This window comes from Lissotriton helveticus, chromosome 10 (assembly GCF_964261635.1).
Source record: "Lissotriton helveticus chromosome 10, aLisHel1.1, whole genome shotgun sequence".
NCBI classification, from domain to species: domain Eukaryota; kingdom Metazoa; phylum Chordata; class Amphibia; order Caudata; family Salamandridae; genus Lissotriton; species Lissotriton helveticus.
Genome location: NC_136071.1, coordinates 203,242,401 through 203,256,946, shown reverse-complemented (window position 1 = coordinate 203,256,946; position 14,546 = coordinate 203,242,401). Strand labels below are relative to the sequence as shown.

The window sequence follows — 14,546 nt, the reverse complement described above, 5'->3', positions numbered from 1 at the left end:
TGGAAAAAGTCAATCCCATCAAATACCTGGGTGTTTTCTTTAATGAACTAGGCAGTTTTGGTGCCCACTTATCCTCTCAGAAGAACATCTGTGCAGCATTGATTTTGAATTTCTGCAAGCTGATGCAAAAAATAAATGGCCCCAACTGGTCTGCAAGGTGATCAATAGTAAGCTAATGCCAACTTTGATGTATGGAGCGTTTACATTCAGAGACTGCCTTTAGTCATGGCTGGATCAAGGGTAAAATAAATGTTGTCGCTCAGTATTTGCCCTTCCGAATGCATCTCCAGCAGTGTGCTTGTGATTGAAATTTAATCTACCCAGGCAAAACTTGATTGTAAAAGTGTGTGTTTTTGGGCATACGGATTAAAAGCGAAGAACGCAAGCCGGGGCTCTTTGAAACACACAATTTTTCTAATCCTTGTGGATGAAAAACGAGAATGGTACAAATATTTAAGAGCCTCGATGGATTCTTTGAAGGCTAAAGATCTCTGGGAATTCCCCATCCTCCTAAAGCGTTAAATAGATTGTTTCTGAAGCAGGCAAAATTAACACTTGACACTGAAGCTGTAGGTGTGCCTTTATTAAGTTGACTCCACTCTTTACAATAAAGGTCAAATTTTAGGCTTTATGGACTCTCGGCTCAAAACCCCCCCAAAAAATACTACTACAGTCAAGATGCTGTGTAATTTGTCTTAAAGAGAATTGCTTTGACCGGTTAACAGGATCATCAGGGCAGGTCTGCAGACTCTGTGGGTCAGCAGAGACGTCCCTATTGCACATCATTTGTATCTATGAGCCAATATTGGTGCAGAGACGCTTCTGTTTACGTCGAGTCTTGCAATTACAGATACGATCATGCCTGGAAGCAAATTCTCCCTGTTTATCCCTGCAGTCACCACAGTTAGCAATGAGACTTCTGTAATTTAGGCTGCATGTAATTAAGACGCTGAAGAAAGTTTCCGATCAAAATTTGACAAACTTTGATGCCTAGAGGCACAGCCTTGACCAACTTGATGATAATCAGATGGATGTAAATCATCTACCAGACCTGTTCATAGTCGAAGATATTTTCTTCCACCTATACCCTGGAACAAAATCTAGTTTTATGGTGCATGTGTCTATTTGGCTTAACTAGGTGCCTAGTCATCTCAGACGTGAACAGATGTAGAACTAAAGTGGGCAGCCCTCTAGATAATGCTTGCAACATCCTTTCTGAAACTTGATATAATGACTGGTATTTTAATCTATAGTATCCCATTTTCTGTAGATCACAACATCTCAATGTGGTGTGACAACAGTGGATTAGATCACCAACACCATCTCTCTCCTCCTTACCCTTTCTTTTCATCATACTCCTATTAATTTATACAATGACCTATGGATATGTCACCGATAGATAAATCGGGGGGGGGCAACCCTTACTTCCTGCCTGTTCTACAACCCCAACCTTGACCTCCGCCCCACACACAACTTGAGACGCCTGGGCCCAGACGCCCTACCTGTTCATCAGCCCCGTCGCTTCCTAACATAAAAGATATTTCTTATCCAGAATGCTCATATTCCCCCACACCCATCCGTTACCATACGTCCAGGCAGACACCACAGACAGTGCCCACCCGGGAGCCAGCTCCACATCAGCGACGTGGGCCCGTACTACCCCACCACCTGCAGGTCGCCATCCAGCTTCCTTGACCCTTGGAACTATCTTAAATCGTATGTGAACACTTCCCAGAGGCCCCTAGCCCCCATTTCCTACCCTCTCCCCCCATGACTACCTTCCCATCCTTCCCTTTCCTCCCCATTCTCACCGTTATGTACTATGTATCATCTTATCATAATTATCATAGTATGAAGTTGCCGTACCTGACTGTTGGATGATGATTACCCATGCTATGTACCCCTGTGCCTTACTTAATAACAATTAAACACAAAAAAAACAATAGTTTAAACATGTTGGAAAAAAAAAAATACCATTCAAAGCCCACATGGTAGATAGTGAAAATATGCCCGGTTTGGGAATCTGAGTCACTCTTCAATGTATTGTTCTAGGTAGGTAACTAGTTTGTTCTTGGTCTGAACCACAGCATTCCAAAACTTAGGGCTCTGGAGTACCAGTACCCATACTTTGGTTTCTTGCTTGGAGGTCTGACTGTCGATCAGTTGTGAGATGCTGAATGTTTAGCAGAGTGTCAGTGCACAGAAACGTGCAGCATCAGTCCACACAAAAAAATAGGGGTGACCATGCAAGCTGCACCATCTGGAATGCTGGGAGAAGCTTGTAGATTGGTGTTCTTCTCAGTAAATCCAACACTTGCAAACCCAGTTGTGTGATGTTATTCCTTTGACCCTAGCACTAGCCCAACAAAGCCTTTCAGGGGTATCAGTTACATTTTATCTGTCTTCCTTATCAGCTTTATCAGCATTTTTGTGATTACCCAATGAGACGTGTTTGAATCAATTGTTGTAGTGCATTTTTTGAGAGGGCTAATCCACTTGTTCCCGCCAAAACAGTTTGTGATGCCCTAGTGGAACTTCAGTCTGGTTTCGCATTCTGGATCTGCACCGCATTTGAGCCAATGTACAGTTGCCCTTCGAGGGTGCTCATATTGAAGACCGTGTACCTCATAGTAATCACGTCAGCTTGTTGCATGAGTGAGCTGCAATCACTTTCTTTCCAGCAACCATACACCACAATTTTTCCGGGCAAACTAGTGCTATGGACTATGGCAGCGTTCCTCCCAGAAGTTATAGTTCCCTTACACATTGGCAGTCTATCACTCTGCCGTAGTTCTTTGCCCCATCTCATCCATCTCAGAAGAAAGAGATACCCCATCACCCAGAGACCCAGAGAGAACTCTTAGTTATTACATTTATCGTACCAAGTACTATAGGGCGGATGATCAACTCTTAGTGGGGTTCTCTGGGGCAATGAAAGGATGAAAGGAAAAGCAGTGCACAAATGAACTATCTCCAGCTGGATTGTCCTTTGTATAAAGATCTGCTGTGGCCTAGATAAGAAACAGCCTTCAGAAGGCCTGTGGGCTCATTCTGCCAGAGCGAAAGCTGCTACCACTGCACTGGCGTGCCTCTTCTGAACGTTTTGCAGGCTGCAACATGGGTATCTGCACAAGGCATTACTACACGGATAGGCAGATCCGGCGGGAAGGGCACTTTGCCCGTTTAGTCTTCAAGAATTTGTGGTCTGAATCATTCCACAGACCCATCACCTGGGTGGGAAAGTTCTGCTTTGATACCTATTCTCAAGGTGAGGAATCCGCGGTCTGATGTATCCATCAGAAGAACATATTACTTACCTTCGGCTACAGTCTTTTTGGCGGATACTCTTATCTAACAGCAGGTTCCTCACCCACCTGTCCACCTTACTAGGCAACAGACTCCTTTGGTCCATGCTAAAAAGATTCCAATTAGAGATCTGCATACAGGCACAGTCTAAGTACTGAGAGCTTCGCATCCCGCTGTGCCTGCAGATATAGGCAAGAAAAGTACATTGACTCGTGAAGGTGATGGTTCTATTGTTACCCTAACTTAATTTCCAGGCAGTACAGACTGGATGCGGATCTGCATGATGCCACCTATCCGCGCGACGGAATGCCTGAGCAAAACTTTGAGATCTAGTATGATGCCTGGAGGTATTCACGTGGTAAGGAATCTGCAGTTAAATAGAATGTTCACCAGAAATAGTGTTACCAAAGTTGAGTATTTTGTTTGTTCTTTACAACCATTTAGTATGCCTTTACATGACAAGTGTTGCATTTGTATAAGAGTGAACATTGCTACTTCTGATAGCCTGTGTATACGTTCCCTCAATGTTGGCTGTAGTTGGCTAAGCATTTTATTTCCAGATTCTGCTACCAATGGAAAATAAGAAATTACTTTGTGCACCTAATTGTAGGTGTACGCCCAAGAAATATACACTTTTTTCTTTAGGTCACTTTCTTTTTTTATTCTTTTAGGCTGTTTCCGCAGTTTTACCATCTGTTCCAGAGGATCAAATAGTGCAGTCGTTTATAAAGAACACCACATTGAAAACTTTGTCAGAAGAAGAAAAAAGGTATGCATAAATGTATGCATGTGTATTCGTACTACTGCCAGTGATTCTTGCCATTTAGTCATAGTGGTGGCCTGTTATAAGTAACCAAAATTATTTGGTATGCTTTTCAAGAACCAGGGCAGTCAAGACCGTTGTTTTGGAATTTAACTGGAAACATGTTCTTAAGCATATTAGTATATGTGATTTTCTTGTAGTTTTTCCCATTTCAGAAAACAAATATTCAAGTATTTGAATATTGTTTGAGCTTGCTTTTTACATTATTTCACTTTGACACAGAGGACTTGGGATCTTGCAAATTTTTGGAGCATTGAAATTGCAACCCAAAATGCAAACAATTTATCTACACATAATATATCAGTATTTATGTAGTGATGTTCAAGTGTGTTTTGTTGCTGCAGTTATCTGTTTGTACAACAAGAAACAATGTTATTAGATTTTTTTAATGAAGAAATGTTAAAACAAGATGAATAAGGTAAAAATAAAGACCCTAAATGTCCAAGAGTTCATATAACGTTTATATCTGAAATTGTTCATCAGAGCAATCCTAATAAAATATGGTATATCAAAAATCATATAAAAACATCCCGAATAACCTAATTAAAATGCAATAATTAGATTTGTCAATGCCAAAAATATTGTTTTTAAACATTTTGTTATTGTATTCTTTATTACTGTTAATTTTTAGTTGTTTATTGAGGTAAGATGGGTCATTTATAGCCTCAGTCCTGCGGTTGCTTAAACATTTAGTATCACACAAGCAATCAACGCTTTTCGAACTTGGGAGGGAACCAACAGGTGGTCTCTGCCCTCCTACATTCTCAAAAAATTAAGGTAGGTATTGCATGCAGTCGTTAAGAGAGAAGTGTTGTTATAGCAGTAGGGGTATGGGAAATGATGACTGTGCCTAGCTGCTGTGCATGTTCTTTTTTTTTTTTTTTTTTTTTTTGTTGCTTTTTTTAATTTTATATCCGTGGCATGCCTTACCCTTGAGTGCATTGGGATGAGTTGGCAAGCCGAGTGACAATGGTGGAATTTGGAGGAGTTAGTGCCAATGGATAGGGTTCCTAGTAAACAAATTGAGGGCCCTCAGGCAAGGGTGCGTAAAGTAAAGGTGCCCCCTCCCCCCTCGAGAAGTAGTCTATCACTGTCCTTATCTCACAGTGAATTTTTGTTCTGTATGATATAGGTTGTGTTAGTAGTTCCATTGCTAACACATACCACAGTTTGTTAAACCAGAGAGAGCAATGAGCGGAAGTTTTTCCTTGTCCAGAATATTTTAGTCAGTTGCCTTGCCCTGTTGTTTGAGGTCATATGCTCCTGTGGTCTAATCTTTCACCTGTGGAAGAAAAATCACGCCAGTTTTAAGCTGCAAATTGACATCTTCAAGACAATTTTACCAGGATTTGTCACATATTTCACCTTTACCTCCTAGTCACTATTTGATGACGAAGACCCCTATGGTCCCTTCTCAACTCCGGATAAAATATCAGGAGGATGTGACGAGGAAGAATATTATGAACCCTGTGAGTCTTTAAGAGGACCTCAAGAATCATTTCACCAAGAACGTATGGTTCAGATGCCTGCTGCTTTAATGCAAGACCTTACAGCGATGTTGAGGGTCTATAATGCTCGTTTTCCTCCAGTAACAGTCCCGGAAAGAGACCCTGCGCCTGCAGCTGTGCAGCTTGCGACTCCTGCTACCCCTGTCTCAGAGCCCCAGGTAGCCCTACCTTCACAATTCCTTCAGGATGATGACGGAGGCACGGTGGCTGAAGATGGAGAAATACCAAACTCACTCACTACTGTGGACGAATGGGATGAGTATCTTATTCCAACACCAGCCTCGCCAGTTCCCCAAGCTGTTGACTCCCCTCCTGAGGACATAGGAGGTTTTCATGCTATCATGGAAAGGACAGCCTCTAGATTCCATCTATCAATGCCAGTACAGAAGACAGAATGTTTTCTGTATGATTTTAAGGACCAAGGCAGAAAGTCGATTCGTTCAATTCTAATAATTGATCATATCTGGGAAGAAGGGGTAAAGATAATGAAGACTCCGTTTTCAATTCCTGCGATCCTTCCTAGGATCGACAAGAACTACAAGGCGCCAGATGGTGCTCCTGCCTGCTTCTCAATTCACCCTAGACCAGACTCAGTTATCTCTCAGGCGACGCAGAGGAGGTCTCGGAATCCTTCTGTCCCAATAACAGCTCCACCAGACAAAGATGGTAGGCGCCTAGACAACATTGGCAAACGCTTTACCACCATGGTGGGCACTACAGTTCGGGCCACGAATTGTTTAGCGATTTTATGCAGATACGATCGACAGTTATGGTTGGACATTCACCTTATCTAGAGTATCTGCCTGATTTTTTTTTTTTTTTTTTATAAGTTGTATGTTTAATTGAAATTGGTCCTTAATTATTTTTTTTTTTTTATATTTTAAGACCTTTATTATTCAACGTGCATGTTACACAGCAGTCAGCTTACAACCCATGCGGGCCAGCCGCGTACATCCTGAACTGTATTTTGTGTAGTTGATGAACACAGCCTCAAGGCCGATAACCCTGAGGTTCGGCGGCGTAAATTGGTCTATTTTAGCACTGCACAATCATACAAACATTCGGTAATACAGAGGTATGGGTCTGTAGGGTTTTCTCTTTTTTTATGCGAACCCGTAGTTACAGAGCTATGCTAGCACTCATCAACGTCCTCAGGTGGATAGTGGCCCGCTTTGACACATGTGTGTTATGAGGAAGAGTGTCAGCTAAGTTCGCCCTCCAAGAGGGCGCGGGGCAACGGTAGTGGAAGATGAGGCTGCACAACATCTTAAGTGTGTCGGTGAGCGAGTATCTATACAGCTTATCTATCCTGATGAGAGTGTCTGATGTTTGTATTGGCGTTCAGGTAGGATTACCTCGGCCATGGCTACTACTCTCGAAGGCCCCACGGTGTAGCGTGCACAGTAGCCAACTTCGAAGAGCCTGGTCCAAAGGGAGGCGGGACCAGTGCGTCAATAAACTTCAAAACAGTAACATGGGAAATATACGTTAAAGGGAGGGGGAGTGGGGGTAGAGATAGCCATGTGTTCAGGGAAGGAAGTGTGGTGCCATTATATCGGTAGCGGTCGAGTGGGCGGGTAGGCAGGAGATTATAGTGTGTGACTCGCCTGCATGTCAGGTACACAAGGGGGGATCGCCACCATGAGGGCGTGTCAAGTGCGGTAGTACAGTACCGTTCGTGAGGTAGCCCGTGGCAGGACCCCCGACAATAGTTGGTTGTGCGGGGACGTAGGCGCGGGAGGGGCAATGCACACGTCATTGCTGAACAGCCAGGCATGTAGCGTGTGCTGATCGAGACATGGGAGTCGTGCAGGCAGCGATCAGTGTAGTATATATGATGGTGCAATGATGCGTGGGTGCTGGGGAGGGGGGAAACAGAAAATGATATGAGTAGGGAAGTCTGCTGGGTGTAGATGTTTCTCATAGTGTCCACTGCAGGGAGGGGTGCGGGGGGGGGTAGCATATATCTCATCACGTGATCCCCTGTTCCACACATTTCAGTTGAAAGGATTGGAGGATGTCATCCCATTGTTGTGCAATTGGGAATTTCCTAAGGCCCGCTGTCTCCTCTCGCCTCAGGACTGTGCTCTCTGCTCGCGCCCAGTTTGTGAGCGATAGGCTCCAGTGTCGAACGTGCGGAGGTGTGTCGGCTTTCCGCCGCTTGGTGAGCAGTCGCTTGGCCGTGATCAGCCCGAGATCCCAGTACCGGGCCTGGACTTTATTCAGCTGTGTGTGTTTGTATAGTCCCAGTATGCAGGCCTCCCAAGTCCTCGGCACGTGTTCTTTAGTGCAATGCGTAAGCAGCGCAGTCACCCCATCCCAGTAGTGTTGAAGGGCAGGACAGAGCCAGAGCATGTGGAGGAGGTCCGCTCCCACCAGGGAGCAGCGGCTGCAGGCAGTGTCCGTGACCAAAAAATATCTGTTTATTTTGTCTGGGGTGAGGTATGCACGGTGTAGTATGTAGAGTTGTATAATTTTGAAGCGAGGGTTACGTGGGACATTAACTGGGCCAACCAGGACCATCGCCCACTCCTTATCCGTCCAATCCCTCCCCCTGTCTCTGCCCATTTCTCTCTCAGTTGTACGGTGACGGAATGAGTGTGAAGGAGGAGAGCTTGTGCTAGCCAGTGATTTATGTGCGTGCCATTACTCATAACATGAAGGTATTGTATAAAATGATGTGTGGGCAACTCGTCAGATATGTCACCCCAGGCGGCAGTCAGCGTGTGGGTGAGGGACGCGTGCAATAGGAACTGTCCAGCTGGAAGAGATGTGTCGTCCACAAGACTGGCGAAGGGGAGGAGGGCGCCATCGGAGTACAGATCCCCCAGCGTTTCCACTCCTGCAGTGGTCCAGCTGTCAAGCTTTGCAGCCGTCAGAGCCCCCGTCGCAGTCGGGGTGCCCAGTAGAGGGAGTATCAGGGCATATGGTATTGTCGTTCGGGTTAGGCGCAGGCAGCGTAGGAAACATCTGCGCACACCACCGCAAGATACAGTTGTGGGGGGCGGGGAGTCTGGGTCAGCGGGTGAAACAGCACTTGAATCTGCAACTGGGACCAGACAGCGGTGTCCGTGGCGGTGTCTCCCAAGTTCTTTCCACCTAGCCATCCCGACACCCACTGCATTTGCGCCGCCAGGTAATACAGCTCCAGATTGGGAACAGCCAGTCCTCCCTCTTCAGTGGGCATATATAATTACATCAGCGCAATGCGCGGTCGACCCTTATTCCAAATCAGGTCGCGTAGTAGGACTTCAAGGTCTCGAAACACCCGATTGGGGACATAGGATGGAATATTGGCAAAGTAGTACAGTAGCCGTGGCAGGACTATCATTTTCGTCAGGACTACGCGGCTAGGAACGTTTAGTGGCAGAGTTTTCCAGAACCCAACTTGCGACCGGATGGATGTGATCGCTCGCATCAGGTTCCCCTCTAATATATCTGCAGGGTCACGGTAAATGTGAATCCCAAGATATCTGAATGTCGTGGGATACCACTGTAGTCTCTCGCCACCGATGCGTATCTCACTCTCGGGAGCATTCGGGTCAAAGAAGTAGGCCCCTGATTTGGCCCAGTTTACTCTCAAACCCGACATTTCCTCAAAAGTGCAGAAAATAAATGTCAGTGAGGGACGCCAGAACATCACTTAGATCTTTGATATAGAGGAGGAGATCGTCTGCATATGCACCGCATGAAGACCATCCGCCATCGGTATACCCCACTCCGCTCCTCGGGACCTGAGTATCGCAGCCAGGGGTTCCACAGCTAAGGAGAACAGCAAGGGCGACAGGGGGCAGCCCTGTCTGGTGCCCCTCTGCACACGAATAGGGTCAGAAAGCAGTGTACCAGTTCGGACGCGGACCGTGGGTCTGCGGTACAAGAGGCCAACCATAGTCTCGTAGTCGCCCCCAATTCAAATTTGTCCATGACTGCTCGCAGGTAAGGCCATTCCACTGAATCAAACGCTTTCTCCAGCACCAGGCACCCGGTGCGCGGCCACTGTCGTGCGGCGTACTCTTGTACGCGGAATAGACGGCGGATGTTATGGGACGTGTGGCGCGTCGTTACAAATCCGTTCTGGTCGTAATGTACCAGTGCGGTTACCATAGGGGCCAGTCTGCGGGCGAGTGTGGAGGCGAGGATTTTATAGTCCGTGTTGAGGAGGGCTAGGGAGCGGTAGGATCCCATCTGCTCGCTATCCCTGTCAGGTTTGAGCAGAGATACGAGGGTAGCCTCATTAAGCGCCGGGGGCAGGGAGAAGTCGTCCGTGGCTGCAGTGTACATTTTCACCAGGTGGGGAATAAGAATGTCCGAGGGGCCTTGTAGAATTCAGCTGGCAAGCCCATCCGGTCCCGGAGACTTGCCATTCGAGAGATTGAAAATGGTGTCGCGGAGTTCCTCGGGGTCCAGCGGTGCTCCGAGGTCATCCTGCTGCGCAGCCGTTAGGGTGGGCAGCTGTAAGGGTGAGAGATATTCGGCTATGTCGGACAATGGGACACGCAGCCGGGAGCGATACAACCCCGAGTAGTGACCAGTAAATGCCCCGTGTATTTGGCGCTGGGTGTAAAGTAATCCACCTCCCTCTGCCTGTATTGCTGAAATGGGGGTCGAACGATCCTCCCATGCAATCAGCCAGGTCAACAGCTTGCCAGGCCTATCACCCTGTCGATGCATGCGGGCAGAGTGTGCCGCGAAGTTAATGTTACGTAAGCATTCCAAGAGGCGACCATGTTCCGCTGTGGCCTCCGTCAGTCGATTGCCTGCATCCACCTCCGCAGTGCACTCAAGATCCAGCAGCTCAGTCTCCAGTCGCGTCAGGTCGTCTTCAAGCTGTCGCCGCATGCGCCCCTATGTTCCCAGACAGATTCCCCGGGTCACCACCTTAAATGCGTCCCATTCGGTCTGGGGGGAGGATGCCGTGCCAGCATTGAGCTCAAAGTATTGAGCCGTCTGTGTGAGTAGGGAGTCGCGGAAGGCCGCGTCTAGTAAGAGGTCTGGTTGGAAGCGCCAGGTGGGGATAGGCGGGTGGGGGTTTTCCCAAGCAATCGCCAGTGTGTGGGGGTTATGATCTGAGTGTGTGCGGCCCATATATAGCGTGTCCCTGACCAACGGGAGAAGATCAGTGGTGATCATGTATCAGTCTAAGCGCACATGTAGGGCATGCGCACCTGACCAGTAGGAATACGTTCGTGTTGTTGGGTTGCGTGCCCTCCATGCATCATGGAGATCCCATTGCATGGCCCAATTGAGAAGGGTTTTCGTGGTGGTGTGCGTCTGGGCATTGGACGGGGTGCGGAAGATCTGTCCAGATTCACATCCAGGACACAGTTGTAGTCGCCCCAGAGAATCCATGGGATTCCATGCCAGGACGCCCTAGAGTATCTGCCTGATGATAAGAAACATGAAGCGAGGAAAATTCTTCTGGAGGGTGAAAGAGCTGCTTCTGAGATTATTGATATCTCTATGGATATGGCTTCTTTGGGGTTTCGCCAACTTGCCGGACCAGCTACTCTTAGACGTCAGGGCTGGCTGAAATCCACTAAGTTTCGCCCGGAGGTCCAAACGAAAATTCTGGACATGCCCTTTGACGGAGATTTGTTATTTAGCAAACACATAGATGAGGCATTGCAGGAAATCAAAAAGGACACTGATACTGCTAGGGCGTTGGGTACCTTACAGTACAGAAAAACACCTTTTTGAGGAGCAAGAGGCAGAGGCTCGTACTCCTTTCGTGGAGGATACCAAAAGTACCAGCAACAAGGTGGTCAGGGTCGATATGGATATCATCAACAACAGTCCTATAGAAATCCCCCAGCGGCCGCTTATAGGCAACAGGGCAGAAGATGTCAACCTCAAGGCAGAGATTCTGCTAGAAAACAGTGACAATCTCATGGCACCTGCACCAGATATGCCACAAGTATACAAAATTCCGAGAATTTCCCAGCATCTCGAAGATTGGAGAAAAATCACCACAGACAAGTGATTTTTGGATATAATCAGATTTGGTCCCACCCTAGAATTCACCAATTTTCCCCCTCCTCATCTACCTTTGAAGAAAAACCCACTGCATCTTGCTCTGCTCAGAAAGGAGGTGAGAACCATGTTGTCGAAGGAAGCTATAGAGAAGGTGCCGCGCTCTCAAACGGGAAAGGGATTTTATTCTCGCTTTTTTCTGATAAAGAAAAAATCTGGGGAATGGAGACCAATCTTGGATTTGAGAATGCTGAACAAATACCTTCAGAAAAAGGCCTTCCGCATGGTAACACTCCAGGAAATCCTCCAGCTTCTGGATTATGCGGACTTCATGACAACATGACAACGCTAGATCTTCAAGATGCGTATTTCCACATCCCAATTCATCCCAAACATCGAAAATTCCTAAGATTTACTGTGGCAGGTGCACATTTCCAATTCAAAGTCCTCCCATTTGTCCTACGCTCAGCTCCAAGAGTCTTCACCAAATTTCTAGCTCAAATAGCACCTCATCTCAGGCTACAAGGCATCCAATTATTCCCATATTTGGCCGATTGGCTGATAAAGGCTCCGTCCTTTCGTCAGGCTTCTCTCGCAACAGCAAAATGCCTGCAAATTTTGCACTCTCTAGGACTATCTCGGAAAGTTCAAAAGGCAATCCTCTATCCTTCCCAAGCAACCCAATTTCTAGAGGCAAAACTGGATACTGTTCAAGACAAAGCATTCTTGTCCAAAGAAAGAGTATCTCCCCTCGTCTCTCTGGCATCAGACCTCCTAAAAAGAAGGTTCGCTTCAGTGAGGTTGATCAAGTCTTTTCTGGGAATATTGTCATCAACGATTCTGCTAATGCCTGATAAGCGGTTGAGAATAAGACCAATTCAAGAGGAGCTGGACAATCAGTGGCTCCAAATCTCTGGTTCATTCAACCACCTAGTCCAAATAACTCCAGTTATGAAAGAAACTCTTTCTTGGTGGAAGTTTTCCAAAGATGCCTCAGTGGGGCTCAGTTTTCAACCTTAAGTACCGGATTTCATCCTCACAACAGATGCCTCCCTAGAAGGTTGGGGTGCACATCTTCAGGATCCCTGCATAAGAGGAAGATAGTCTGCAGCAATGGCAAAGATGCACATCAACTTTCTGGAGCTACAGTCTTTCCTGCCAAGACTTCAAGGTTCTACAGTTCTCATCAGAACCGACAACACCACTTGCATGCATTATTTAAACAAGCACCTTCTGTCCCAAGAAGCTCAAAGCATCTGGGAATGGCTTCTCTTGCACGATATTGTGATCAAGGTGGAACATCTTCCAGGAGTTCAGAACCCCTTAGCAGACAATCTAAGCAGGACGACGAAATCCTGCCACAAATGGGAACTGAATCAAATGATTCTGGAGAATGTCTTTCGGAAGTGGGGCAAGCCGAATCTGGATCTCTTTGCCTCCAGGAGCAATCGGAAGTGCCTTTCCTTTGCAAGTTGGGAACCGGAGAAGGGCTCTTGGGGAAACGCTTTCATGATGAGATGGACGGGGATTTTCGCTTACGTGTTTCCTCCCTTTCTCCTAATCCCGAGACTTCTACGCAAGATCAAAATGGAACCATGCTGCATGATTCTAATTGCACCAAAATGGCCACGTCAGCACTGCTTCACAGAACTTCTCCTTCTCTCCAAGTGCAAGCCATTCCGCTTTCCAATAATACAGAATCTGTTGTCAGTGAGTGAAGGCCAGATTCTTCATCCTCGTCCAGCCCAACTGCAGCTCCATGCATGGTTTCTGGATTCTAGGAGTTCAAGGGGATAGATTTACCTCAAGACTGCAGAGACATTCTGAATAGAGCAAGGGCCCCTTCTACGTTAAGGACCTACGCCTTAAAATGGAAGAGATTTTGTTGCTGGTTCAGCAACAACAATTTATATCCGCTAGAATGTTCTCCTGATAAGGTTTTACCTTATTTATTATCATTGTCTAAGTCTGGTCTCATGTTTGCTTCTGTTAAATTGCATCTAGCCACAATTTCTACATACAGACGATCCTCAGGAGCGGCATCCCTTTGTTCCAATCGTCTCATTAAACAGTTCCTGAAAGGACTTTTAGAATTTTCCCACCTATTAGTGCTCCTCCTCCGGAATGGAGACTGAATCTGGTGCTACAGCAACTGATGAAACATCCATTTGAACCCATTCATAAAGCAGATATAAAATATCTCTCATGGAAGACAGCTCTCCTATTGGCACTCACCTCTTCCCGAAGAGTAAGTGAAATACAGGCGTTCACTATGAGACAACCGTATTTAAAGTTTCCCAATGACTATGTCCTTTTAAGAACTAATCCCACATTCATACCTAAGGTTCCTACTTCATTCCATCTCAACTAACCTGTGATATTGCGATCTTTCTTTCCCAATCCGTCTTCCTCTGCGGAAAAATCTTTGCATACCTTGGATGTCAAAAGATGCTTGAAGTTCTACATATCTCGGACTGTGTCCATCAGAAAATCAGACCAGTTATCCAGTATTATGGGTGTCTTTCATAGATTCACATGCCTGAATCATTCCCCGTCGTTGAGATGGGAGTCCCCGGTACATAGAAAAGTAATGTCCCATAGACATACATAGAGAAAAGTAGGCCTAAGGGCCTTGCCTTAGTAACCTATCTATGTTCTTTCGTAAAAAGGACCAAAATCCTGAAGGTAGCCAATCAGCCACCACCTCCCTCTAGAACCTTCCCGCCAGGAGCCTCAGTCTCTCAGATTTTCTACCGCACGTTGTGCTAGGGAGTCTCCACCTGAGTTCTCCTCAGGTTTCTTGGATTTATCTCTTTTCTTCAGCAAAACTTGGATAGTTTCTTCAACAAACAACAATGGCTGATCAGCAGAAGAAGGGTCTGTTCAGAGCCTGTTCCTCTTGTGGTAAGAAGAGACTGCACGTCGATGACAAACATGAA

The 14,546-nt window shown here is 46.4% G+C and overlaps 1 protein-coding gene across 4 annotated transcripts in view; it reads left to right on the top strand.

Moving 5' to 3' along the window:
- Positions 1-14,546, top strand: part of USP42 (ubiquitin specific peptidase 42) — a 525,507-nt gene that overhangs the window by 346,454 nt on the left and 164,507 nt on the right. For all 4 annotated transcript variants that reach the window (XM_078665145.1, XM_078665143.1, XM_078665146.1 and 1 more), the window contains exon 14: positions 3,978-4,075. In XM_078665145.1, the coding sequence (XP_078521271.1) occupies positions 3,978-4,075 (98 nt within the window). The remainder of the gene's footprint in view (positions 1-3,977; positions 4,076-14,546) is intronic.